We start from the raw sequence: 25,007 nt of genomic DNA, 5'->3' as shown, positions 1-25,007 counted from the left end.
CTGCCAGCCTCAGTGCCCTCATAGGGGCAGAAATCGGTCAGCAGGAGGCCTCAAGGAGGCCAGGCCCAGACACATGGTGAGGGGTGGGGGTCGGGACTCCCTGCCTTCCACAAACCTGGCTTGTTCGCCTGCTGTTTCTGCTTCTCCTCCTCCAGCGCCTTCACCTTGGCTTCGTACTCATCAGCAAGCGCCTTCCACTCCTTGCGGTTGTTGGTGATCCCGTCCAACATGGGGGTGATCTCCTCGTGGAAGCGGGAGAATTCCTGGAAGAGAGAGAGTGTGCGCCTCTGGCACAGGGGCCGTGCCGGGGTCTGGGCTCCAGGGGGAGGCACAGCTGGAAACGTCATTGGAATGAGCTACCACAGCGGGTAGCAAGCAGGTAGCAGGCCAATGCTGCAGGGCCTCCAGTCCACATAATGCTGTCCCTCTCCTGCTTAAAACTCTCCTGCAGCACCCTGCGTCCTTCAGGGCGAAGTGCAAACCCCTCCATGACCTGGTGCCCTCCTGCCCTTCACCATGTTGAAACCCCCAGGCTTTCCAAATCTCTCAGTTCCCAGAGCTATCCTCCCTCTGTGGGCTTCACTCAACTGCTCTCTGTTCTCTTTGCTGCAACTCTCTAACCTCCCCTCTCCTTCCCTGAGCCCTGCACTTACAGGTCACTTCCTCAGGGAAGCCTCTTCTGACCCTACGTAAATGTAGTCCCTACTGGAAGCTCCCACAGCCCCTCTCTGACCACATCTTGCTCCCTTGCAATGACTCCCTTTGCCTGTCTCCCCCAAGGCTGAGAACCTGGAGAGGGCAGGGACATCAGCTGCCTCGTTCACTGGGCTGGTCCTGACCTGACCCAGGGCCGGGGGCACAGAGATACTCAGTAAGCATTTGCTGAGTGAAGTCGGCATGTTGAGAAGATGATTCTTAAAGGCTGCCTTTGAGCACAGCACATCACGGTTTATGATGCAATTTATCTCTTCTGATGCCCAAATTCCTGGGAGGTGGGAAAGTAAGAGTCATCCCTCCTACATTTTAGGTGAGGACATCGTGATGCAGATTGATGGGGTAGATTTGCCCAAGGCAAGGACAGCAAATCCAAGGCTGACTGCACAGGTCCAGCCAGAGCTGACTGTGCCTGGGATCAGGTCCCAGCTCTGCCACAAGCTGTGTGACCTTGGGAGGTGCGAGGGGGGCGTCACTACCAGATCTCACCTTCAGCCATGAGATCAGGACAGTAACGATGCCTCCCCCAAAGGGTTGATGTGATAACGTGAGTAAAGCACTTAGTCCAGTCTCCCTCATTTAATGGCATTACTGATGACAGTGGCGCGCTCCAGCTACTCTGCCCTGGTGGCCAGAGGACCCCAGCTAGTCCGCGTTATATCGGAGATGCTCTTGTCCCCTCTGGAGCATCGGCACTTCCAGCCGCAGGGCTGCAGCACGCACAGCAGGAAGAGCACTGCACCGGGGGTCCCAGCTCTAATCCTGCCTCCTGGCTGAGTCTGGTGACAATGGCCCTGTCACTTCTCATCTCTGACTTTTGTGTTCTCATGTGAAACGTGGCCAAAATAAAAATTAAAAATGAGAGGTGGGTGGTGACACAGGTAACATGAATTTGGGAGCAATGGGTGTCTCAAGAGGGAAACTTTAACTTTGAACAATAGCTCAGAGAGAGATTCCAGACTGACTTTTCACAATTACTTTGGCCTGTCACATTTCCACGAGCCAGGGAAGTTAGGAAGGCACGTGTCTGCTGTGTTTCCCCTTCCCCTGTCTGACATCGTGCTTAGTCATTTGTCCCACGACTATGTACTGAGCAACTAGGATGTTCCAAGCTCCAGGCTCTAGCCTGGGCTACAATCACCCAAGACCCACTTCGCTGTCCTGAGAACCAAAGGCCATTGGAGATGAGAAGCACTTTGTGAAGTATCACCCACGGCCACCTGCCCGGGTTTGTTATCTCTGATGTTGTTTGGGAATCCTGGGTTTATTAAAGATGTTTTGTCGGGTCTGAGGAAACCAAGGGCCTACCTTGTAGACGAAGGTGCAAACAAAGTCAATGAAGCCGACTTGAAGCTTAGGGAGTTCATCTGCCTTGTTCCTGTCCATCATGGGCTGGCGTGGGAGAGAAAGAGTTAACCGCACCACATGGTAAGAGGAACCCACCCTACCCATGCAGCATTCCTGCTTACAAAAATCAAACTGTAGACTCATCAAGTTTCCAGATCTGAAAGAGCAGTTTGCAGGAAATGTGGGGAATAGAGGAACATGTTAACTAACATCTCCCGCGTGCAATCAACCAAATCCAGAATGTGGGAAGCTACACAATAAAAGACCCATTGTCCTCAACAAATAAATAGCATACAAAAGAAAAAAAGGCCTAGGGTAGGTGGGTAGGGGGACCTACTACTGATCAAAAGAGACAAGAGACTTAACAACCAGAGGCATCGCTCCTTGGCCTTTTGGCTAAGATCAAGGGTAGTAGTCTAGTACCTGCGATCAGTTTAATATGGGATCCGTCCTCTACCTCAGGACAATATATTAAATGGATTTTTGGAGCAGGGACATGGAATAGGAGCTTGCTCCATCTGCTCCATGCATTGACCTGCTATTGTAGTATCTCCAGGAGAGGGGCACCTCCCACCAGGAGATTGAAAAAAAAAACCAAAACCAGAGGCAGCGTGTTCCTTGATTGGATCCTGATTTGAACCAATCAACTGAATTCTTTTTCTCAATCAGGGAAAATGAACAGAGACTGCGGATTCGATGATACTGAGGGATTATTACTCATTTTGGGAGTGTGATAATGGTATTGCAGTTGTGTGTATGTTTTTGTTTGCACTAAGCTCTTATCTCACAGACACACAGACTAAAGTATTTATGGAAGAAATGACAATGTCTGGAATTTACTTTAAAATACTCCCGCCAAAAGAAAAATAAATGCATTGACAAGAATAGATAAAACAAGAATGGCAGACTGCTGCTAATCGCTGGCTCCGACAGATGGGCACATAGAGCTCCCTGGCTATTCTCTCTGCATTTTAAAATGTTACAAAGAAAGAGAACTACGGATCCCAGGGGCCGACTGTTCCTGTTCACAACAGGACCTCCAGCTCCCAGTGTTCCACGCTCCCTTGGCTCCTGCCTGCACCTGCCATGGGCCCCTGTCCTTAGCACACTCCCTCAGGTTAAGCCTGTCCCCATGTCAATGGTTTGTCCCCAAAATGTCTCCCTCTTTTACCCATCCTCTCCAAAGCCACCTCTCCTTCCCAGCTCTGCCCTCAGGGCCTTCTGGGAACCTTCCAGCTGCTCTCCCCATCCCCGTGGGAAGCCTGCTGAGGGTCCCAGACCAATTAACTTTCGACATTGATGGGTGTGCAGGGTGGCGAGCAAGGTCTTCCCTTCCAGGCGCAGGGGAGGTGGATGCCCAGACTGTTAGAGCTAAAAGGGCAATCTAAGTTTCGGTGTCTACTTGTCAAGCTCTACGTAGCTGAGCGAGCTCAGGACACATTTCTCAAACTTTAAGAGGGCTTTCTAGAACACACATTGCTGGGTGCACCCCCAGAACTTCTGGATGGGTAGGTCTAGGGTGAGGCCCATGAATCTGCATCTCTAACATGTTCTCAAATAATGAAGTTGTGCTCCAGGGACCACACTTTGAGAGCCACTGCATCGAGAAAAGGTCATCTCTATGGTAAGGTTGTATCTCTAGGTCAGGATGAGATCACACATGTCTGACACCAGGCCAAAGTCCCCTCTCTACTCACAATGGGATTCTGTTGCAGCACCGTGCGCTCCAGGTCACCCTGTTCCCAGAATTCGGCAGCAACCAGCAGAGCTACCTGAAACAGACAGACCCTCACACACACATAAGCCAAAGCCCCAGCCCAATCCCTTACCCCTGCTCCCACCCCACTTGCATTGTCAACTCAGCACAAAAGGTAAACGCACCCCTGCCCTGCCACCCCCACTTTGTGGTCATCATTGGAGAGACCCTAAAGTGATTCCCATGTTATGGCAGAGAAGGATGGAGCAAAGATGAGTTGGCTCTGGCGCGGGATGGAGAGAGTCCAAGCCTCGTTACCTGCTGCCACCAGCACTGGAATCCCCTCGTCCCAGGTCAGAAGGAGTCCATACCTTGCTCTGCACCTCCCAGGGCTTGGTGATGGCCGAGAGATCACAGGCAGTCATCATCATGGCCCTGTGCACAGGATGCCTCCATCAGTCCAGGGCCATTTAAGACTGCCAGCACTGGTCAATTCCATCTCTCTTTCCTTTCTCCACCCCTGCTAGTAGGCGACTTCACCCCGCTGTGAGGAAAGGGCTCACTCCCCCATTGCGTCAGGGGGTCAGGCTTTGAAGTCAGATAGAAAGTTAAATCCTACCTCTGCCAATGATCAGAGGTTTGACCTTGGGCAATTAAACCAACCTCTGTAAGCCTCTGTCTCCCATTATAATGATAATGGTACTTTCCTCCTGGAGTAGATGTAAAGTTAAATGAGATAATGTGTATAGAAATCTTAGTATAGGACCTGGGCATAGTACGTGCACAATAAACATATACTGGGCTTTTATTATGTACCCGGAACTGTACAAACATCAATTTCACTTAAATCTCATCACATCTGCAGAGCCCCTTCTCTCTTGTCTAGTGTAGAGCAATGTTCTCAACATTTTTCTCATTATTGTCCCCTGCCCCAACTGCCAAAAAGCCTTTTTTAGACATTTTTTTCATAATTGCCCCCCCACCATGAACTTTTCTTACTCAGACCCAAAGTAGCAACATGGGGCTGGGTGAATAGCTGTTGAAAAATATCGCCACCATTGTCGCCCAGCATGAACTTTTAATACCCCAGATGTACTATCTGTCTGTTTGGAGAGCCACGGACCGTTGTATTAATAATATCTAAGACGTTTTGCTCTCCTCTCCCAAGAACCACTTGCTCCGTTGGAGGCAGGATACCTGTTTTCTATCAGTCAGTTTTCTGATTTAGGAGTTTCATTAATACTAATGGATTCCTTTCCCTTCTGGGCTGTTTCCTCACCTGGCAGAGATGCTCACAAAAACATTTAAAAATGAAAAAAAGAAAATACACAGTGTAGAGAGAACTGAGAGCCAGTTGTGGTGAGGAGGCCTTGCGTTAAGAAGCAGTGGAATGGCCGGGCGTGGTGGCTCACGCCTGTAATCCTAGCACTCTGGGAGGCTGAGGTGGGTGGATCGTTTGGGCTCAAGACTTCAAGACCAGCCTGAGCAAGAGCGAGACCCCATCTCTACTAAAAAATAGAAAGAAATTAGCTGCACAACTAAAAATATAGAAAAAATTAGCCGGGCATGGTGGCTCATGCCTGTAGTCCCAGCTACTTGGGAGGCTGAGGCAGGAGGATCGCTTGAGCCCAGGAGTTTGAGGTTGCTGTGAGCTAGGCTGATGCCACAGCACTCTAGCCCGGGCAACAAAATGAGACTCTGTCTCAAAAAAAAAAAAAAAAAAAAAAAAAGCAGTGGAAGGACGTGGGGAAGAAAAGGACTCAAGGTAAGACGGGTGTTATTACAAAGGTGGGTACAATATAAAGTAGAAAGTGAGGAGAAAGGGACAAAGATTTGGAGCACAAAAGGGAGCAAGGGTGGGGGATTTGAGAAGGCATTTCAGAGCAGGAAATCCAGGTAAATCCATTGCCAGCTGGTGTGGGCCGTAAGTTCCACGCGGGGGAGTGTAGACTGCATACAATAAGCACTGGGGAGCAGCTGAAGGTTAAGGGCGCGGTGATGACCTCTGCAGGCTGTGCTGCAGGAAGGCGGCGGCAGCACCTGTATGTGGGGTGGGGCAGGATGCAGAGCGCAGGAAGAAGAGGGGCACTGCAGCGGTTTGCAGGTGGGCGGGAGGGCCCGGCCTGCAGCAGGGGGGTGGGGCTGAGATCCACGGCAGGGGCTTGGGAGAGGGAGTAAGTAGAGACACCGGGACTCGGAAAACTGGCTGCTTGGATGATTTCACAATTAATCAGCTGTATCGGGTATATTTTATGTAAGCTGATCTGGGAGGCTGTTAAGAGTTACTCATAAAATATAAACAAGTTTAAATAAAATCTTTAATTACATAAACTCTCAAAAATTCATATAATTCTCCCCCTCTATTTATCTAGCACCTCGTAAAGGAATAATTCTTTTTAATTTTAACCAATTCCACTGAAGACTTAATATGAAGTAGAGACAGGAGACTATACTGGAGATGAAGATTGCTTGCTAAATAAGACCACAAAATTACACTCGTACCCCATAAATTTATACAAATAAAAAAAGGCCTATCTTAAGCCAAAAATTCATATAATTAAGTAAATAAGCTTTCAGAAATGCACACATTCCTTAGAGACAGTTTTTGCTGTGTGATAACCTCAGAATGTGTGTCCAATGCTTAATGCTCAGCGGTGTGGACTGTTAAGCTTATTGTCAGGTAGATGAATGCTCGGCTGTGCACACAAGCGTCACTGGCTGCCTGACACCTGTCGGTGCCCACGTTTTAACTCCACGGGTGTGGCTTCGGGAGAGCACTGGATGTTTACTTTCCTTGGCTGGAGGGATCCTGCAAGAAACTCTTGTAAAGGTTGGGGAAACACACCTAACTTTATAGACAGAGATTTGGTGTGTGCATGGGATGAGACGACATGTAGGTGCCAGAAAAGCCAACTCAAAGCCCCATGCCTAAAGATGAGGCATTACGGTCACTTTGGCACCGCCTCCTCATACACACGGGGGCCCCAGGTGCTATGCTGGGCGTGGGGGATCCAGAGTCACTCAAGAAACACGGAGCAAAAGAACTGTCATCGCAATATGCTAAATGGGATGGCAAACAAAACTAGAAGGTGCAAAAAAAAAAAATCGCAAGGTGAGAGCAACTAGCCCCACCCAGGGCCATCTGAGAGGTGACAGTGGAGGGCCTTGAGGAGTGCATAGGAGCTCTCTGTTATGGACAAAATGTGTCTCCCCCAAAGTTATGTGTTGAAGCCCTAATCCCCAAAATGATGATATCAGGAGGCAGGGCCTTTGGGAGGTAATTAGGTTTAGGTGAGGTCACCAGGGCGGAGCTGGCATGATAGGGTAGTGACGTTGTAAGAAGAGGAGGAGACACCAGAGCTCTCTCTCCACCCAGGAAGAACAGGGGGAGAAGGTGGCCATCCGCCAGCCAGGAAGAGGCTGGATCCACATGGCTCCCCGTTGGCTCTCAGAGAGCTTGCACGTTTATCCCACACGTGCGTGTCAACGAGCAACTTTTCTGAAGGCGAGGAGTTCCATTCTTGGAGGTACGATAGCAAGAAAAACTGACCGAGGTCTGGAAGGTCAGGGAGGGCTTCCCTGGGGAAGTGCCCCTGGAGCTGATAACTCAAGGTACATTAACAGTGAAGGAGGGAGTGGAGGGAACACATTCCAGGCAGAGAGAACATCTAGGCACAAGCCCCGTGGAAGGAAGCCCGGCACAGCACAAAGAGCCGGAAGGTGGGAGGGGCTGGGGAGCAGGAGGAAGGGTGAGCGAGCGGAGCCCCAGAGAGGAGCAGGGCAGCCCACACAGAGAAGAACTTGTTACGGTCCCTTCCACTGGAGTTCAAGGACAGTCTTTATACCAACACAATCTTAAGTATAACTTTTAGTTTTAGGGTTTTTTTTTTTTTTTTAATGGAGGAAGGAGCCACACAGGCAAAAGTGTCTAGGGCCCACGGAAGTCAGAATGTGGCCCTCTGTAAAAGAATAAGATTTTCTTTGTGGACATTGAAATTTGAATTTCTTATAATTTTCATTTGTCATGAAATCTTCTTTTGATTTTTTCCCAACTATTTAGAACTATCACAGCCGATCTTAGCTCACAAGCTATACAAAAACAGGCGCAGACCACACACCCCGGCGCTGGAGGATGTCTAAGCCCTTCTGCCTCTTGGTTTGTTCAGACCGTCAAGAGTGAAATCTGGAATTAAGCAGAGCTGTCAAGGCTTTGACAGAGAATGGGAAGTCACCCCCTCACTCCAGAGTTACTGTCGACATCTCTACAGTAAACACACTGAAGTAGCGCGACACAAGAAACAGCTACGTAGGAATCTACAAAAGGCAACTGACTTTGGACATGTCAAGGGGTGAGCTCAGACCACAGGAAGCCCGCGGACATAAATAAGCCCTCCAAGATAATCAAAGCGCAGGAAAGGAGTGCTGAGTTTTTCCTTACCACAGCCAATTCTGACACCAATTCGTTTCAGCTCTAACACTGAATGCCCAGATTTAGCATCAGACCCCACAGGTTTACCGGTTGGGTCCCACAAGACCGCCTGGCTTCAGAGGCCAGCCACAGGTATCGGGTCCCCGGGTTACTTATACTTCTGTCTGACTTGGCTACAAAGTCAGGGGTTCCCCCACTTTCGGTTCAATAATTTGCTAGGTCAGCTCACAAGACTCAGGGAAACACTTTACTTACATTTACTGGTTTATTACTAAGGATACGACTCAGAAACAGCCAAATGGAAGAGACGTACAGAAGAAGGCATGGCGGGTAGGTACATGCAGGGGTTAGGTGCCCTCTTCGGACATGCCACGCCCCCAGCACCTCGATGTGTTACCAGCTGAGAAGCTCTCTGAACCCTGCTGTTTAGAGATTTTTGTGGAGGTTTTATCGAGTAGGCACAGCTGATTAAATCATTAGCCGCTAGTGGTTAGCCAGCTCAGTCTCCAGACCCTGGAGGTTGGGGTGGGGTTGAAAGTTCCAAGCTTCTGATCAAGCCTTGGTCTTTCTGGTGAACAGCCCCCATCCTAAAGCTGTCTAGTGTCCTGCCAAGAGTCATTAGATTAGAACAAAAGACACTTTTATCACTCAGGAAATTCCGAGAGTTTTAGGATCTCTGTCAGGAACTGGGGACAAAGACCAAATATATACATTTTGTTATAGCACAGGAAGCACCGAACACCACTAGCCACGATGAGCAACACTGCACAGCACTCCACGCACCCCAGCTCAGCCCCAGGATAATCCACAGAGTAGGTGCTACCATTATTCTCGTTGAGCAGATGAGGAAACCGAGGCACAGAGGGGGAAGTAACCTGCTCAAGGTCACACCACCAAGAAATCAGAGAGCCAGGACTTGATCCCAGGCTGTTTGATACCAAAGTGCCAAGAGTGTAACAGCTACACTCAGGTGTGAAGAAGTTCTCATTAATTGCCTAATCACCGAATCCACGGACCCCAAGATGACTTCATAGCAATCAGCCAGGAGGGATCATTCCCCTCGGGGCACATTTGGCAAGGTCTGCAGACATCTTTGATTGCCATAACTGGGGAGGAGGGCTGCCACTGGCATCTAGTGGGCAGAGACCAGGGATGCTTTGAAATACCCTACAATGCTCAGGACAGCGCCCCACAGCAAGGTTACCAGCCTCAAATGTCAATAGTGTTAAGATTGAGAAACCCTGATTTACAAGCTGTCAAGTATTTTTCATTGGGTGACTACCTAAAGAATTTTGAAAAGTGCTTATGTTCTTGCACATTGTTTTAATTTTAATTTTTAAAATTTTTTTAGAGATGAGGTCTCCCTCATCTCTGTTGTTCAGGCTGGTCTCAAACTCCTGGCCTCAAGTGATCCTCCCACCTCAGCCTCCCCGAGTAGCTAGGACTACTTTGTACATTTTTAAGCTGACATGTTAAACTATTTCATCATAAGTTAATGTCTGTGAAAGATCTAATTTATAGCACATTATAAATATTGACTTTTTAAATAAAATTGTTACATCATTCTTTAAATACAAAGGAATCTAAATAGCATAGCCATTTGATACCAACCATCAGCCAATTATCCATGGGAAAAACACATGAAACCATCTTTTCTTTAAGAATCTGGAATTTTACATCTCTCCTTTTCTCTATAAACTATATTTCCACTTGACTCCCCCAATAGAATTTTATCGTAATATTATATGTGTGTGTATGTGGGTATATATGTACACATGTATGCATATGTGTGTCTGTGTATTATATGTGTGTGTGTATATATATATATACACTATATATATGTTAGAAAGTCTTTCACTGATCACACTTTCATAATTTCCTGCAACCAAATATATACATTAATTGAAATTATAGGCCGGGTGTGGTGGCTCAGGTCTATAATTCCAGCATTTTGTGGGGCCGAGGCAGGAGGATCACTTGAGGCCAGGAGTTTGAGACCAGCCTGAGCAACATAGCAAGACCCTATTTCTACAGAAAATTTTAAAATTAGCCAGGCAAGATGGTGCATCTGTAGTCCCAGCTACTCAGGAGTCTGAGGTGGGAGTATTGCTTGAGCCCAGGCATTGGAGGTTGCAGTGAGCTATGATGACACCACTGCACTGTAGCCCAGGGAACAGAGGGAGACCATTTCTCAAAAAAAAAAAAAAAAAAAAAAAATTATATAATTAAAAATTTTTCTTTTTGACGATAAGCCACTAAATGTTGAAAATTTTCTTTTGGATTAAGTTGTTATTACACAACTAACCAAACAATAAAATACATTACCTATTTTTAAAAATAATTATTAAATACTCAAAGTAACTTTTTCTTTGGAAATGAGTCTCTTAATGAGATGAGATGGGATTATTTTTAAAAAATCAGTTAATGAATGAATTGAATATTTCTTATTGCTAGACACATAGGATCCAGCATCTCTTTTATGCCCATTTTTCATTTTCGCAAATTCAAATACTTAGAAACGCTGGCAATGGGAATAGTTTTATTACAACACTGTCACTCAATTCTTTGCATTCTCCCAAGTTAACGATTAAAAATCATACCGTGTGGGGGGAAAAAAAGAGAGAGAGAGAAAGAATAAAAAGAAAGAAAAAAAAATACTGTGATCATTTCTCTTCATGATCTATCAGCTGATGATTCAATTATAATAGGTTCTCCTTCAGTTTTGTTGAAAGCAAACATGAGAATCATTCACTTCCTCGCTTTCTGGGAAGCATGCCATAGAGATTTAGCCAAGACTTCTATGACTATTAATCACATCTCTGACACTTCCTCAGTGGCACTTTGGTTAACCCAAGATACTCAGAATGGGTTAGGTAAATTAAAACATTAATTTTAATATATTTTTCCAGTGTAATATTTCTTACTTCTTGCTCAGGCTGGTCTCGATCTCCTGGCCTCAAGCAATCCTCTGCCTCTGCCTCCCAAAGTTCTAGGAATACAGGCATGGCCACCGAGTCTGGCCCCCTCATTATTTTAAAAGTTTTGATTCATGTAGAATTTATTTTGTTGTAGGGAGTGAGATAGGGATCTAACTTTGTGGCTGCCCCATTGTTTCAACATGTTCAGGAATTTACACCTTTCTCCACTGGTATAAAAATCCAATTTTTAAGCTGGGTGCGGTGGCTCATGCCTGTAATCCTAGCACTCTGGGAGGCTGTGGTGGGAGAATCACTTGAGGTCAGGAGTTTGAGACCAGCCTAAGCAAGGGTGAGATCCTGTCGCTACCAAAAAATAGAAATAATTAGTGGGGCGTGGTTGCAGGAGCCTGTAGTCCCAGCTAGTCAGGAGGCTGAAGCAGGAGGATTGCTTGAGCCCAGGAGTTTGAGGTTGCTGTGAGCTAGGCTGATGCCACAGCACTCTAGCCCAGGCAACAGAGTGAGACTCTGTCTTAAAAAAAAAAGAAAAAAAAAAGAATACTTCAAATAATATACTTTTTGTATACAGAGAAATAAAACAATAATATAGTGTTTTATATTTCTACTGCTAAAATAAAGATTGAACATATCCTAACTTGTACAATTTAGTTTGGGTATAACTTCAGTTTTTCATATGTTGGAGACCCCCAAAATGGAAAGTATCCCGGGGCTTGTTGAGGTCAGCAAAGCTGTCAGTGCAGCGTCTCACCTCACGATTCTGGGTTTAAGAGGATCAGGGTTTAATCCCTGTCTCAACTCACATAACGATTTCCTTCCGCGTCTGCTCCAGCATCATGTACTGCGTCCACTCCTGTTCAGTCTCGTACGTCTTAGACTGATCCACGATCTTTTGGAACATTGTCCTCTTCCTACAAAACACACCAGTGTGTTAAAGAGAGCGATGCTTATTCTTTTTTTTTGTTTGTTTGTTTTTTAGGCTAGTCAAGTAAAGCAGTAGGAGTGGAGAAGGAACAAAGAAATCTGTAACTGGTTGTGATCACTTAGTTATAAACACCACCGCGCTCAGACCAGCTAAGGGAGCAAGTCTTAGAATAAGGCAACCCCTGGGCTTCTAATGCTGACTGATTCGGATGGAGGCCCATTGAATCAACGTAATCCACAAAACAAAATTAAAAAAACCAAGGCCTGAGAGTGAAGACCTACATTCTAACCCAGACTCTGCTACTGATTTGTTATCTGATCTTAGCAAATCTTTTGCCCAGTTTTCCCATCTGTACAGTGGGGTAATAATATCTAACTCACAGGGTTATAGACAGTCAACGTGTCCGTGGCACAAGTGTTGTGGCTGGCACATAGTAAATACTAACTTAATAGGAACTATGGTGTTTGTTATTATCATCACTGTGAAATGATTATTATTAAAATGAAGAAATACCAACTTGAAATACAAGGCGAGGTCGGTGGCAATGATCGCGATGTCCATCATGTGGATGGCATGCTCATGTTGTCGGCGATTGAGGTTTTGAAAGATATTTAAGTTCTAAAGAAAAAAACAGAAGAGAGATGGGAGAAGGGATGGTGGCAGTAGTCACTTAATTACCAGTGGCCACCCAGAAGGTGGTTGGGGCAGCCCAGACCAATGGAACAAATGCTGCCTGGGCACACTCAGGCTACTTGTGCGATGGGGTGTCTGGTCTAGGTCCCAACACCAATGCAGAGGGCCCTCATCCTACCTCTTCTCTGAGCAGCGTTTTGCCAAACTCCAAGTGGTGTCTTTCCAAGATGGAGGAACCATGGAGCTTGGCTAGTGGGTTCTGAGATCTGAATGAGGGAGAGAGAAAGAGAGGGAAAGAACAAATCAGGATGGAATGGATAATAGAAAATTAGAACTGAACATCACGGCTCCTAGCTCACAAGCTTTAGCTTTCTGCACAAGCAATTCTGAGCCACTTTTGAGTCTCAGACTCCCTAGAGAATCTGCTGGACAGTGTAGGCCCTATCCCCAGAGAAAGGCACAAACACACACAATGCCACACATAATTTTAGGGACATTGGCACTTTGAAGATCATCAATCCCCTGATCCTCCATACCTGAGTCTTGGGGGAAGCCATTGAATTCCCACAAGCAATGTGTTCACTCATTTCTTTATTTAATAAATATTTGTTGGGCACTTACTATGTGCCAAGCACCATGTCCAGTACCTAGATTCCCACAATTTGAAATGTAAACACAATCTCTAGCCTCAGACCAGCATGGAAGTTTACTCAGAAGACTCAGAGGGGCACGAATTGTAGTGCTTTCTGATGGCTGGGCCCTGGGAGGAGTCTCAATATCCTCATCTGTAATATGGGGATGACACTAGTCCCTGTTCTGCCCAGCCCACAGGGTGTCATGAGGATTGTATCTTGGCTCTAATTAGTTCACCAGGTAGGACAGAGAAGGAAGAGTATGAAAGAGTTTAATGCATTAGTTTCCTATTGCTGCTAAAACAAACTGCCACAAATTTAATGGCTTTAAACAATAAAAACTTACTATCTTACTACTCTGGAGTTCAGAAGTCTAAAATGGGTCCACAGGGCTGCTTTCCTTCTGCAGGCTCTAGGGCAGACTCTGTTTTCTTGATTTTTCTAGCTTCTAGAGGCCACCTGCATTCCTCGCTTGCAGCCCTTTCCTGCATCCTCAAAGCCAGCAGGGCAGCATCTTCTCTCCTCTGAGCTCCTGCCTCCCTTCTGATAAGGACCATTCCGCCCACATGGGGTCCATCCCGATAATCCCCGTATCGAGATCCTTGACAGTCATGTATCTCAGGTCTGCAAAGTCCCTTTTGTTTGTTTGTTTTGTTTTTCTTTTTGTTTTGAGACAGGGTCTTGCTTTGTTGTGTCATCATAGCTCACTACAACCACAAACTCCTGGGCTCAAGTGATCCTCTTGCCTCAGCCTCCCGAGTAGCTAGGACTGCAGGCACATACCACCACACCTGGCTATTTTTAAAATTTTTTGAATAGACAGGGTCTCACTATGTTGCCCAGGCCAGTCTCAAACTCCTGGCCTCAAATGATCCTCTTGCCTCAGCCTCCTAAAGTGCTGAGGTTACAGGCATGAGCCACTGTGCCCAGCCCTAACTCCCGTTTGAATGTAAGGCAACATATTCTCAGACTCTGGGGTTTGGGATGTGGATATCTTTGGGAAGTCATTATTCTGTCTAACACAGGAGTGGACTCAGATCCCAAGGGCAGAAGCAAGTGGGAAGTTGTGTGCAGCGAGACCTCCCCCTCAGCCAGCGAGTCTGTCTGGGAGCCATGCAGAGCTGAGTAAGGAATCCCGAGGGCTGGGGAAACGGAGGGGGATGACTCACTTCATCTGGTAGAGGTTGTTGGTGCCTCTGTGGTCAATGTCATGGCAGAAGGCAGCAGTGACCATGGCCAAGGCCTCCAGGTCTGTGAAGTATCGCTTCAGTTTTCCCGTCTAGAAGGGCAATCAGAGTCCAAGTCACTGCTTTTTTGTGGGGACTGGAAGGAGGCCTGAAAGGGGAGGTCTGAGCAGGAGGGCCCAGAGCTTGGAAATAGGGGTCTGACCTTGGTTCCATGCCTGGCTCTATAGACTGATCAGAGGTTTGCTCAGGGCTGAGCAGTTTTCTGGGATGTGAGACTTCCATTGCCACACTGACAAATTGTACTATGAGAAAGCACATGCTTCTATAAATTCTGATTGACAGACATATTGATCCACAGATTGCTGTTGTGACAGTTCACAATTGCTTGCTTCCTAGTGTTTATGGGAAATTAAGGTCACTAAGGGTTAAGAATTCTAATTAATATGCATAACTAAAATTAGTAAAAATAATAAGGCAAACAATTATATCTGCAAGTATAAAAGGAAGGTAAGATGTGATTTTGGTTAAGGAAAAGCTATAAAATATGAGGATGTTTTGTTTTACTAAGGGAAAAGAGTAATTTTTGTCCTAAGGTAGAATGACTGGTTGTTCCAAAGTGAGAAGAGAAAAAGTATAGGACAAAAACTGAATGGATGAGAAAGTTGTAGAAGGCTTGTGGAAGATGAACCTTGTGAAAGGAATTTTATGTGCAACAAAACTAGCTAGGATTAGAAAAAATTTGTAAGTTTTTCTAAAAATTGAGCATTAATATCAAAATTACACTGACACAAAACTAGAATTTGGCCCTCTCTGCTAAAACAATAAGGTTTTCTTGAAGTATTGGGCTGCTTTTATTAGGAAATTGTGAAAGGTAATTCTTTACTTTTTAGGCAATTGGCCTAGGAAACAAAGATTCTGTGTTTTACCAAAATAATATTTTGTGCTTCATGTTGTCTTTGTTAAGTTTTTGATCACTTAAGAAAATTGAGTCCTCTCTATTAAAAGAGCTAAGGTGTTTCTACAACTATGTAACTTCCTGTATTTGCCTTTGAGGTCTTTTAATTATCACTTTGGTTAAATGAATAACTATTGTTCACAGTGACTTGTGATCTTATTTTGATCAAGTGTTTTACACCTATGTTATTTTTGACAAACTTCTCAAAATCAAATTCTACATTAAGTATTTTTCTTAACCTCAATTAATTTTGGGATTTTTCAGATGGGCCCTTGGAACACCTCAAAAAGATACCTCTCCTTGTAAAAAGAGAGATATAAAATTAAGTGTTTTTTTGATAAAATTATATGGGAAACATTGTCAAATAATAAGTAATGCTAAACCTTCTTTGAGTTATATCATATGGATGTGGGTTTATTTTTTTTCTTTTGAAATAGAGTCTTATTCTGTCACCCCAGCTAGAGTACAGTCGTGTCATCATGGCTCACAGCAACCTCAAACTCCTGGGCTCAAGCGATCCTCCTGCCTCAGCCTCCCAAGTAGCTGGGACTACAGGTGTGCACCACCATGTCCAGCTAATTTTTTCTGTTTTTAGTAGAGACAGCTAGTCTCGAACTCCTGAGCTCAAGCGACCCACCCACCTTGACCTCCCAGGGTGTTAGGATTAGAGGCATGAGCCACCACACCTGGCCTGGATGTGTTGTTAACATGTTTCAGAAATTAAATGAAATTCATAGAAATCTAACAGGCTTGGTATAACAGTCATAATTCTATCAGTCATAATTCTAGCTATTACCTTAAAATTTTGTCTGCAACAGAAGTAATCAAATTTCCTTGTCAATTGTGTCATTATTATAGTGAACTCAGACAAGAGATACAACGATGACCACTTAAAGTCTTGTTATTCACAGATGGTTAATTGTTTACTCTGGAACTTTCCTGAGCAACTGTAAGCGTAAAGTGTTTCATCTTCGAGAAGATTCACGAAAGGACTCTGATGTGTATAGGTTTCTGATAGCTTTAAGATCATACCATTGGACTAGGTAAGAATTCTAAGCACTCTAATGAAGAAACTGGTTCATAAAACTCCAAAGTCAACATCATGCAGGACAAAAATTAATTGAATACTAAGGAAATAATTTGGCAGATTGTCATGCTAAGTCAGCCAGGACTCAATTTGTCAAGATATGCAATTTGAATTCTGTAAGATTGATCCAAGTCAAATTACCTATGATAACCTAATTTAATAAAAAGTGCCATGCACCTGAATTGGAGAAACAAAATTGGTATTTAAGAGGATATAAGTCCAATGTTAGGTATGGATTCATGGGAAGCCCAGACAGCTGCCTGTTCCTTCCTGAGTTCTTACAGCTGTCATTAATAAAAGCCCTGCATTCCATGACTCATCCTGGAAGAAATAAAATGATCCAAATTATGAAAAAATGTTGGTAGGGTGACTGCTTTAAAAATTGCTAAAATAGTTTATAAGAAGTGTTGGGTTTGTCAAATTCATAATTCTGATAAGACAATAAAAATCTTAGGTGATACATTTCCAGCACCTGCTGGATCATTTGAACACTTACAGGTGTATTTCACTTAACTACCACTTCAATGCCTGTTTTACGGTTGTATAGAAGCTTTTCCGTGCAGGAAGGTCAATGCTATAACAATAGGTAAAAAGTTATTAGAAAATGTTTTCCCCTTGTGGGGCATTCCTGGAAAAATCTCCAGAGATAGAGGTACTTATTTCACTAGACAAGTTATAAAATATTAATAGTTAAATAAGATATTATAAACACAATGGCATTAAGCAAAGCTAACTGAATGGATTGAATTGCCTTGGTCAAAGGTATTACTGATTGATGGCAATCAGATCCACTCCCACTGGAAAACATAGACTGACCGCTTATGAAATAGTTACTAAAAGGCCTATGCCCCTAATCATAGAACTCTGTGTATCTCCCACTCATAAACTCTGACATGACTCAACAGCTCAGGGCTTTAGTGCATTATGTCAAAGCATATTTTCACCAGGTAAAAGAAGCCTTTTGTGACCCACCAACTGATGACAACCAGACCTTTCATGATCTAGAATCCAGAGATTGAGCCTTTTGGAAATGACGCCCGAGAAAGACTGTCCTTGAACTCCATTGGAAGGGACCATAACAAGTTCTTCTCTGTGGCAAAATTTTAAGTCCTAGAGCCTTGGATCCACACCTCTCAAAAGGGCTTCTCCAGACTCCTTGTACACTTGTTGGAGACCTTAGGGTAAAGCTGACCAGGGAAGTTCGTCCCCAGAAGCAGATGACATCCTAGATGTGAAGTTTTCCCAAGATTGCAGATCAAACAAGACTTTTCTGCGTCACAAAAGAAATAGTACATTGACCTTTCCAATTAATAACCTAATCACTATCAAATATAGTAAACCTGCAAAAGTTTTGCAAAAAGTATACTGACGCCTGCAAAAGGTACATTGTGCTTTCAGGTATCATGTACTGAAGACCTTGGGACTACCCACGTGGGTATGAGTGATTGCCTGTATGATGTCACTGGATTAAATCCAGTAAGGTCCCTTTCCACTAAATGTGGTTATGTAGCCTTACAACATGCTATGAAGGGACTACTCCAAAAAAGTAAGTTTCTCACTGGACCTTATTCAGGACCTGTGCACACTTTGGGTGGACAAAAAACTGACCTCTGCTGAAATGCCACTAGGTGGTCCTCTTTTCCAGTCTCTAAGAACCTATATTGGCTCTGCGGACAATTGCTTACTCTGTTCTGCCTCCTTGCTGGTTTGGATCTTGCTATTTGGCCTGGCTCACTCCTGCCTTCCAAACAGCTTTCCCTGAAAGTTCCCATAATACCTCCCACCAAAAAAAAAAAAAAAAAAAAAAAAAACCCACAAAAAAAAAAAACACAAAAAAGTGACCATTAAAAAAAAAAAAAGAATCCCTCCCACAATCAGAGGTCAAAACAGTCAATAACCAAAATTAGTACCAAAATCAAAATAAATGAAGATAATTAGTTTCCACCAAGGAAAGTTTCCAAGGGAGTTCCTGGGGGCTCACTCTTGGCAGTAGTGGGTGCCAGTTATATGAAATGTGAAGCTAATCCATAAGTTGGGGGAAAATCAGTGTTCTGACAGGTAGAAGCTACTTTCCAAAAGGTGGATGAGAACATTTGTATTCAATAAAAACACTTAATGGAACTTCACGCAGCTTTAGATCTGCACATGTTAGGGGCTCGTGTATGGTGCCGAATGAAACTGAATATTGCACTTATCTTTTCCCTGATTTTAGTACCACAGAAAGCTTAATTATCATAAAAAGGTGGCTGAGAGGCAGGTGTGGTGGCTCACATCTGTAACCCCAACACTTTGAGAGGCCAAGATGGGAGGATTGCTTGAGTCTAGGAATGTGAGATCAGCCTGGGCAACATAGCAAGATCCCATGTTTACAAAAAATTAAAAAATTAGCCAGGTGTGGTGGTACTCACCTGTAGCCCCAGCTACTCAGGAGGCTGAAGCAGGAGGATCACTTGAGCCCAGGAGTGCAAGGTAACAGTGAGCTATGATCGTGCCACTGTACTGCACTCCAGCCCAGGCAACAGAGTTGTATCTTTAAAAAAAAAATGTGCCTGATATTGCTGTACTGTCACATTTAAGGAAATTTCTCAGGGGAAAGGAACACATGATATATTTATGGGAGTGGCTAACAGTTGGTTTGCAGGCATCCTGAATGGTGAATGGCAAGCTCCTCTATTCCAAGGTTTTCTCATGTTTATGTTTTTTTTTAATGGATCTCCAGATTACTATGACTTGTGTTGCCAGGCTAACTATAGAAATGGATACCTCTTTATATCAGGCCATTTTGTAGTGAGTCTTAATCACCATCGTGCCCTGAACAATGACTATGACCAACTGTACTGTTAAAGTGTTGAATTATCTCTATACTGCATCTTTATTGCCTCAACTTCAAATTGTTTGATTTGGGAGTCCTGCTAAGGAGTGTAATTCAGCTTCTTGGCGTTATCCTCCTGACAGACATGCTAATAATCTCCCCGATGTGTTGTGTTCCCTCAGGAATCTCAGATGCCTACATGCAGCCATCCTTTGTACATCAAATGGTCTCAGTGTGGTGAAAATAACAAACGTGAAGAAAGCATAAAGAATAATCCAATTAATTTGATGTTGTGAATTGTGTATTCTACACTGATACCAAACAAGTCCATTATGATGGTGACAGAAAGTGGCATCAGTGTCCAAGGTTTTAGTCAATCTCTCAAAATTCAGAGGCTGACCTTAAAAGGGGGGAATTGTTAAAATAGATTAAATTTGGCCTAAAGCTGCTTCCACACATATCAACCTGTAGCCTAACTTAATATGTAAACAAACTGCACCCTGAGAGTATATTCTTGTGACAAATAATCAAGTCTTGGCCAGTCACAGCAGTTGAGCTTTCAGCCAATCACAGGATGCAAACTGCCCAGACATGTCTAAATAAGGCAAACATCAATTGGAACCAATCAAACTGTTTCCATACGTCACTTCCTTTTTCTGTCTGTAAACACTGCCTGCCCATTGCTGTGTGGAGCTCTCGGAACCTTCAGTGGTTCAGTGTGCTGTCTGGTTCATGAATTGTTTCTTTGTTCAATGAACTCCACTAAATTTAATTTGCCTAAGTTTTTCTTTTGACAGCTCCAACAAGAAAATTTGGAAAGCGTTGTACCACGGTTACCTCCAAACAACCAGACTGAGGTTGAGGGTAGGTAGGCACTTTCTTTCACTTTTTATTCTATATGTTTCTCTATTCTTGGAATTCTTTTATTCTAAGCATGTACTACTTTTGCATAATTCTTACAAGGCAGTAAGTAGAGGAAGAACAAGCTGTTGCTGCCACGTGAAGCCTCTAAGAGGTTGTCCTGAGTGGCACAGCCCCACCCCTCCTGCCCCACCAGCCCCACCATACCACCAGCAAGGAGAACATGGTCTGCCCCACGTTGAAGCCGTGCCGCCAGTTATGGTAGGTGATCTTGCGGTAGCCCTTACTCAGGGAGTACATGAACCGCACCAGGGCCTGTGAACACACGCACATCAGTGAGGCAGCAGCACACACTCAGCCAGGTGCCCCGGGCCCTCCCTCCTGGGGCCTGAGGTCCTTCAACCCTGTCATTGGACCAGGAGGTAGGGGCTAGCAATAGATGCAATAATGAGTGAAAGTGCTTTGCAAACCTCTGAATACTATGAACATGGCTGTTGTTAGAAGATAAGGTGGATGTGAGTCATTCTCCTGATTGAGCTCCCTAAGAAATTCCAAACTCTGCCCCGGAGAGTGAGTGTCCTGGGACAAGCTCACAGGGGCTTTATAGAGGAGGAAAGCAAAATGGTTCTTTAATCCAGTCGTTCTCAAACTTGATGTGCATCAAAATCACTTGGAGGGCTTGTTAAAACACAAAGTTTCTGATTCATTAGAGCTGGGAGTGTGGGGGGGTGTGTGTGAGAGAGAGAGAGAAAGAAAATTTGCATTTCTGTTAAGTTCTTAGGTGATGCCAGTGTGGTCTGGGGCAACACTTTGAGAACCACTGCTTTACTCCAACAAGTCTGGAGAATTCTGTGCACCATACACCACCACCCTCCCTCCCAGTAGGCACCTCTGCCCATCCCTCATTCCCCTATATTCACAGCGCACCTTAGTAAAGAATCCGGAAGGGAAGGAGCCCTGTCAATTAGCTTAGCCCACACTTCCCGCCCTTGTTTGCCCATGGGAGGCTTTTTTGCAGTACATCTATTCATGGCCTTCAGAGCTTAATGCCTCGGAACACACTGCAAGAAGCCAGTGCACCCAAAACATCACACTTCAGAGGAACAGTGTGTCTCTTTTCTCATAAATGACTCATCTGTGCAACATGACTAATGCTTTAAATCCTAAACACTGAGGGTACAGTCTTTTTAAGGTATTTTATAGATTGAGTTTAAAAAAAAAAACAAGAAAGAAAGAAAAAGAAAAAAGGAAACCAAAGATGTTTGTTTTGACCTCACCTCTTGCGGAATGTGAAATTTATCCACCACTTTGAGGTCGTAATACATCTGTATTCCACATTTCACCAGCTCCAGTTCTGTTAGGGGCAAGTCGCTGAAGTGGAATTTATTAATTTCATATTTCTCTGTGTCTGGCAGCTCTGCTTGCTGTATAAGGAACGGAATCAAGTGATCAGGGAACATGAACTGTTCTGGGCTTCCCAGCCCTGTCCCTATGCCGGGTCTGCTGGGAGGATCAGAGCAGAGTGGTGGGGAACAGGCTTTGCAAAGCAATGCCCACACACCCTGCACTTGTCATACATCAGGGCCACTGTTGCTCCGGTTCAGCTCACCAGGATCTCAGCCAGCTCCTCTTCCTCACATTCCCATGGCTCCTTCCCATATACCTCTCTGGTTTTCTGCCAGGGTCCAAAATAGCAGAGGAATAAAAAGGTTACTACATTCAAGGCCTAAACATGCCTCCACTTCTCCATTCCCATTTTTCTCCTGCCTCCAAAGTCCTAGCAACAGAACCACCAACTCAGAGAAGAGGCCCTTTAACATTCATCGATGTGCAAATTCAAAGTCGTGGGCTTTGGGGCAGGGTGTGGTGGCTCATGTGGGTAATCCCAGCAATTTGGGAGGCCAAGGTGGGAGGATTGCTTGAGGCCAGGAATTCAAGACTGGCCTGGGAAACCTGGTGAGACCTCCTCTCCACCAAAAAACACCCCAACGAACCTGCCAACCAAACAACCAAACAAACAGAAACACCGGGTGTGGAGACACAGGCCTTTTTGGTCCTAGCTACTTGGGAGGCTGAGGCGGGAGGATCCCTTGAGCGCATGAGCTGGAGATTACAGTGAGCTATGATGATGCCACTGCACACTAGCTAGGGGGACACAGTGAAACTCTGTCTCAAAAAAAGAAGTTGCTAGAGCTGTCAAGCCAATGTCTGGCCCCAAGACTGAGGTTTCCTTCAAGGGATAACTGTCCCCAGGCCACACAGAGCAGTCATTATGCCGCTCTCCAGCACTCATCCATCCATTCTTCCATTCATTCACCTTTGGGGGCTGTGCACCCTGTGCTAGGCAGGAGGGACTTAACCATGAGCAAACCCACACCCAGGCTGTGCCCTGGTGGAGCTTCAAGTCCCACCTTAGTCTGGCCACATCTCTGAGGCACAGACTCTACTAGAGTAGAACGAAGGAAAGAATGTGACATACCAGGATTTCCTGAATTTCTTCATTATCACACTTCACGTGATATTTTACTATGTCTTGGAAAATATCCTTCCTATTTTCAAGTCTGTTCATTGACTCATAGGTGTCAGGATTTAAGACAGACCAGCCCAGAAACTGAGTCAAAGACTGAAAAGAAAGAAAGGAAGAATCAGAGACAGAACACCCAGATTTGATCCTGACTCAGTAACTTAGGGCAAGACTGTCTAGGCCTCCGTTTTCTTAGCTGTAAAATGGGTTTATAAGCTGAGTGCTGCCCACCTCCCAGAGGTGTCGTAAGGATAAGATAAAGTAATGGATATGACCACATTTTAAGTAAAGCACTAACATACATAAAGCATCATTTTTAAGCATAAGAACTTCACAAAGGCAGGACAAGGTGGCTCACGCCTGTAATCCTAGCACTCTGGGAGGCCAAGGCGGGTGGATCGCTCGAGGTCAGGAGTTCGAGACCAGCCTGAGCAAGAGACCCCGTCTTTACTAAAAAAATAGAAAGAAATTATCTGGCCAACTAAAATATATATAGAAAAAATTAGCCGGGCATAGTGGCGCATGCCTGTAGTCCCAGCTTCTCGGGAGGCTGAGGCAGTAGGATCACTTAAGCCCAGGAGTTTGAGGTTGCTGTGAGCTAGGCTGATGCCACGGCACTCACTCTAGCCCGGGTAACAAAGCGAGACTCTGTCTCAAAAAAAAAATAAGAGTTCAAGACCAGCCTGAGCAGGAGTGAGACCCCATCTCTACTAAAAATAGAAAAATTAGCTGGGTGTTGCAGCTGTGCCTGTGGTCCCACCTACTGGGGAGGCTGAGGCAGGAGCATCGCCTGAGCCCAGGAGTTGAAGGTTGCATGAGCCCTGATGATGCCACTGCATTCTAGCCAGGGTGACAGAGCGAGACTCAGTGGCAAAAAAAAAAAAAAAAAAAAAAAAAAAACTTCACAAAAAGGGAACATGTTTTGCATATGTGGGGGGACAGGGTATTTAGGAACTCTCAGTACTTTCTGCTCAATTTTGTTATGAACCTAAAACTGCTCTAAAAAGTAAAGTTTATTGATTCCAGTTTTTTAAAAGGGCATGTGGATTTCTCTGACAACACATGGGTTCAGTGCAGAAGTGAGAGCGAAGAAGGTGGGGTTCCCATCCCCCCACATGATAACACACCAGGGCCCCACCACGAAAGCTGACTCTGAATCCCAGCAGCAAAAGACCCCTAGGAACCATACCTCCATGAGGGTCTCGTCCATTTCATCAAAGGGCTTCCCATCTTTGCGATTGTAAAACGTGGCCACCCCAACAATTTCTTCCTTCTTGTTCACAATTGGCATAGAAAGGACATTTTTAATCGTCCATCCAGACTCATCCAGTGGCTCTTTCTGTAAGACAAGACCACATCAGGCTTTCTCAGGTTCCGGGCTGCAGAGGCAGCTGTGATGGATTTCACGCTTTGTCCTGACCCTGACTGGTTGACGGGGGTGGCAAGAGGATGGAGCGTGTTGGATTTTGCATGGTGTTAGTAACCAATGCACGCCATGAGCAAATAGCCCATCTGGCTGGAATTCCTTAAGCCAGATAGCCATGGGATGTTTTCATCCCTAAGATGTGAGGGCCAGTGTGTGTCAGGCAGTGTGTCACGGGCTGGGGAGATGATGACATGCAGAAACCTCCCACCGAGGCAATGTCTCCCTGGCAGATACAGGAGGTAATGGCAGGGGACTGGCTTAAAAGAGCAATGCTGGTGATTCTTGTGACTTTGAATTAATCAACTCGATATAACTTGTGGCATTTTGCCCTCTCATCCTGAGTTCTGTGTTATTTTTGACATGTCATTTTATCTCCCTGGGCCTCCATTTTCTCATCTCTAGGTGGAAAAGTGTATGTATCTCACTGCACACATGAGGTTCTTGGTCAATGATAAGATGCCTTTGGTGAGTCGTTTCCCATCTGAGCCTCACTTTGATCATTTATAAACTGGGGATAACTGGACTAATTTCTGGACTCCTTTTCCATTGGCTCACCAAACATTTTACAGTGAGCAAGAAACGGAGCTAGCAGCTGGGGAAACCAAGGCAAATAAGGCCCAGACCTTGTCCTCAGGTTGCTCACAATCTGTGAGGTCCATGAGCAATTGTACTGCAGTGTGGGACGGTCTCTAAGAGAGTTATCTCATGCACTGTGGGAGCCAGGGGAGATAGGGAAGTCAAGGAAGGCTTCCTGGAGTAAGCGACTCTTCCAGTTCTGAGTTTAAAGATTCTTAAGGTGGTGATATGATAATTGTTCTTATTTAAATAACCCTAGAAAGTGAGGCA

The 25,007-nt window shown here is 44.9% G+C and overlaps 1 protein-coding gene and 2 non-coding genes across 3 annotated transcripts in view; 1 reads left to right on the top strand and 2 right to left on the bottom strand.

The window, feature by feature from the left end:
* Positions 1–25,007, bottom strand: part of PDE6A (phosphodiesterase 6A) — a 60,262-nt gene that overhangs the window by 2,860 nt on the left and 32,395 nt on the right. The window contains exons 9-21 of the mRNA XM_045551398.1: positions 23,925–24,074; positions 22,691–22,834; positions 21,821–21,886; positions 21,489–21,635; positions 20,419–20,526; positions 14,479–14,588; positions 12,856–12,943; positions 12,562–12,662; positions 11,923–12,030; positions 4,129–4,192; positions 3,759–3,833; positions 2,023–2,106; positions 116–263 (exon numbers count right to left, since the gene is read on the bottom strand). Of these exons, the coding sequence (XP_045407354.1) occupies positions 116–263; positions 2,023–2,106; positions 3,759–3,833; positions 4,129–4,192; positions 11,923–12,030; positions 12,562–12,662; positions 12,856–12,943; positions 14,479–14,588; positions 20,419–20,526; positions 21,489–21,635; positions 21,821–21,886; positions 22,691–22,834; positions 23,925–24,074 (1,393 nt within the window). The remainder of the gene's footprint in view (positions 1–115; positions 264–2,022; positions 2,107–3,758; positions 3,834–4,128; positions 4,193–11,922; positions 12,031–12,561; positions 12,663–12,855; positions 12,944–14,478; positions 14,589–20,418; positions 20,527–21,488; positions 21,636–21,820; positions 21,887–22,690; positions 22,835–23,924; positions 24,075–25,007) is intronic.
* On the top strand, positions 2,438–2,633 carry LOC123638942. Its single transcript, XR_006735524.1, has one exon. It is a non-coding gene; the product is annotated as a U2 spliceosomal RNA (small nuclear RNA).
* LOC123639060 lies at positions 4,753–4,821 on the bottom strand. Its single transcript, XR_006735627.1, has one exon. It is a non-coding gene; the product is annotated as a small nucleolar RNA SNORD56 (small nucleolar RNA).

This window comes from Lemur catta, chromosome 5 (genome assembly GCF_020740605.2).
Source record: "Lemur catta isolate mLemCat1 chromosome 5, mLemCat1.pri, whole genome shotgun sequence".
Taxonomy (NCBI): domain Eukaryota; kingdom Metazoa; phylum Chordata; class Mammalia; order Primates; family Lemuridae; genus Lemur; species Lemur catta.
This window is presented reverse-complemented; position numbering and strand designations above follow the sequence as displayed.